The sequence below is a fragment of the Anoplolepis gracilipes genome, chromosome 1, assembly GCF_047496725.1.
Source record: "Anoplolepis gracilipes chromosome 1, ASM4749672v1, whole genome shotgun sequence".
In the NCBI taxonomy this organism is placed as follows: domain Eukaryota; kingdom Metazoa; phylum Arthropoda; class Insecta; order Hymenoptera; family Formicidae; genus Anoplolepis; species Anoplolepis gracilipes.
Window position 1 is genome coordinate 22,487,283 of NC_132970.1, and position 3,558 is coordinate 22,490,840.

The 3,558-nt window shown below is 34.5% G+C and overlaps 1 protein-coding gene across 1 annotated transcript; it reads left to right on the forward strand.

The window, feature by feature from the left end:
* LOC140666853 (uncharacterized) lies at positions 1 to 3,558 on the forward strand. Its single transcript, XM_072894399.1, has 6 exons — positions 1 to 427; positions 513 to 682; positions 780 to 1,028; positions 1,111 to 1,271; positions 1,397 to 1,486; positions 1,566 to 3,558. Exons 1-6 carry the CDS (start codon positions 306 to 308, stop codon positions 2,628 to 2,630), a joined length of 1,857 nt encoding a protein of 618 aa, XP_072750500.1. The 5' UTR covers positions 1 to 305; the 3' UTR covers positions 2,631 to 3,558.

Here is a 3,558-nt window from a genome sequence, read left to right on the forward strand (position 1 = left end):
ACTGTCAAATCAGATCAGATTGAGTTAGGTAGTAACGCTATCGTGCGTCGTGCAATGTTTGTATGTATTTTTCTAATTTGTTGTAGAAAACGGGTTTTTATATAGTTCACGCTGATTGCATGAAAGACACTGCAATTAAAATTTTTTAAGAAGCGACAGAAATAATATATATTTAAGGGCGAAAACCTTTTAACATGACAAACACCATACAAAGGAAATAAAGGAGAATATATGTGAATTTTTCAATTCTGTTACCTACATTTTTCTCTTATTCTCTCATTACTTTGTAAAAGTATATTGAAATTATGGAAACGACACTGATAGAAACTGCAGAGGAGAGTGGTGAAAAAATTCAAACCAGTCCTCTGATACAGATAGTGCGAGTTCCAGTGAAACATGCTAATTTAGGCATACGAAGTCATGCCATGTAAGTTATAGAGAAATATTTGTTTTTCTTTTAAATTATATATATTTTTATTCACAAAAATTATAAAATTTTTCTTACTTTGCAGGGATATGAGTACAATGGTAGAACTGACATCATTTAGTACACTTGGGAAGATACAGCCTTTCCTGGTGACTATCACAACTACTGCAGCCTTATTAGTGGATTTACATTGTCATTTAACAGACAAGGAAATTTGTGGCTACCTTGGCGGACACTGGGATATCAATTCACACAGTACATTTCATTATTATTAAATTTAATTATATATGAAATTCATAATTATTATATTTCACATACAGAATTAGAATATTGATTGAATGTGTTTTGTCAGATCTTTCTATAACATGTGCATTTCCATGCCGATACTCTGGCAAAGAGAAGTCAGCTGCAGCAGCTGTGGAAGCTGAAATTGCAAGAGCCATGGAATGGAAACGTGTCACTCTGGTAGGATGGTATCATTCTCACCCACGCTCTCATGCATCACCTTCATTGAGAGATGTGGACTCTCAATTGGATTATCAGATAAAAATGAAGGGGCCTAGCGATAATGGATATATACCTTGTGTGGGATTAATATGCTGTGAGTATACTAAAAACTTTTAATGTTAAAAACTTTTTTTTACACATAGAGTATATTTTATAATTATCTTTTTAATTTATAGCTCCTTACAACATAGATGGTAATTGCTACGAGTCAAATTTTAATGTCTTTTGGTCTCTACCACCACCTGAAAATAGACCTCACGAATATCCTCGCCCAATGCTTCTTAGTTACACATTATCACAGGAGCATTTTCTCTCTCAAGATACTTTGGAAGAGATTGTAAGTATTTTTTATAAATAATTTATATATTTTAGTATCATTATTGTATGTTAGTAAACAAAATATGAATTTTTGAAATAATCAGATTAATTATCATTTATTTTATACAACATTTACTTTTGTAGAGGAGATGTATAGAATATTATAAGAGCGAAGGAGGCATCGATTTTACTGCCAATTTCAACAATAATACTACATACCTCGAACGTTTAAGAGTAAGTACGGTAAAATCAACGCGTGAATAATAAGCTTGTTAATCATTTTATATCATACTAATAATCTCTGGTGTTATAGTGTTCTCTAGCATCGAAATTGCCTGGTCGAAATAGATCAAACGGTTCGTACTGGGATGTGATTCGGGAAATGATTTGTCCAGGCTCTGAAGACTGCAACGCGCCCGAGTATTTGACCATGAAATTTCCCTTGGTACCTTCCTCGGAATCACTTGGACCGCCCGTTCCATCAGCCGTAGGTCTCACTGGTAACGCGGCTGTTTTCCTCGCACCGGTCAACTTCAAACCCGATGGTGGTGCTATAATCACTCCCACGTCCAAGCCATTCGTGTTGCAGCCATCGACCTCCCGGGATGGCATTAAAAAAGACAATATGGGTTCTAACGACGCCGCGTCCATTACACAGATAAAAGACAGTAACTCCATCGTAAGCTCCAAACACATATCGCCATCAGAGATGATACCGAGTTTCCAATCGGGCGAACTCACAGTATCGGTGAAGAATACAAAGTGTGATTACGATTTCGCACCGGCGGATTTTTCAAAATTGTCGAATCCACTGGCTGGCGATAGCACCAAGAGCCGAACATCGGCGAACTCCGACTTTCCGTTAGCAGATATCACGCAGCAGATCACTAAGTTTTCAGATTTGACGAAGCTGGCGAACTTCTCCACTGCTGATTTGGCGAAGCTGTCTGGTTTCTCCATCGCGGACTTTACGCGAACCTCGTCACCTTCCCCGTATATGCGTAACATCGCGAATCTATTCGGCCCTCTCGGCAAGATCTCGCCGGCGAAGGATATGGAAAGTAACGAACGCAAAGCAGGTGATTTCGTTACCGTCGATACGATTCCATCGCCCTTTAAAACTGCCGGATCGGATGCTTGCAGAAGCTTCTCGGCAAGCGCCGAGGATTATACAAGCGATCGTAAGAAATTAGAAGCACAGGTCGATTCCTCAAAGATTGGCAGACCAGGCGAATATCAAGGAACAGAAGATCTGACAATATCGAGTGTTAAATCTGATTTTGGAAGCATGTTGGACATGACGACGTTGCATAAGAAACAACAATCGTCGCAATCAATCGATATGGGAGATTCTTTAAATCTCTCTAAAGATCGTTAAATCTGTATAATAATATACTCGATAAAAATCGTAATAACGTATGGTAAAATCTAAAAACATAACTATATCTAAGGATCTTATATTTGTACATTATTTTAGCTTCTTTTGAAATAAGGAGTAATTATACTGAAATTAGAAATTTCCATGACAGAATCCTCTCTCATCATTTTTTAAAGCTATGCATATCGCGGCAATTTTGAAGTTCATTATAACTAATACAATCATATGTAAATAATAATGACTAAGTTGCAATACACAAAATATTATATAATTATAATATGAATATTATTATGTATAATTTAGATGAATTTGATTGTGTAATACAGGTTAAATATTTTTTTGTATTAATAAGTATCTTGATAACATTGGGATTCTTATGTAAGCTTTTTTATTGCTGTCACTATTAATTGTTTGTCTGCCAAATTATCGAAGTGATAGAGTTAATGAATAATATCAATAGATCTATTTTTGATGTCGAACTAATGTTTACCGGTAATTTGCTACTGCTGTTTTCAACACATTTCATAAATTCTATCATGGTTTTCTATTCTGCAATGGATAAACAAAAACTCTTCCCTAGTTGCAAAAGTTTTTGAATTATTTATTTTATATTGATGATTGCGTCGTAAGAGTCACTATTTATTTATATGTAATTGTATCTTTTATTGTAGTTTTTATTATAGATCTTAATGTTTTCTTATAACATATATTATTATAGAAATCATGTCGATATATATCATTGAACAAAGATTTATTCAAACCAATTTGGATTGCATTGAAGTTAATAATTATAATAAATTATATATAACGCAGAGACCTTTTAACCATCTCATAAAACATTCGCTATTTTATGTTAAAGTTTTTAATACAATGTATATTCGATTCCAATCACTTGATCAACAAATATAACACATGATGCATAGCAAAA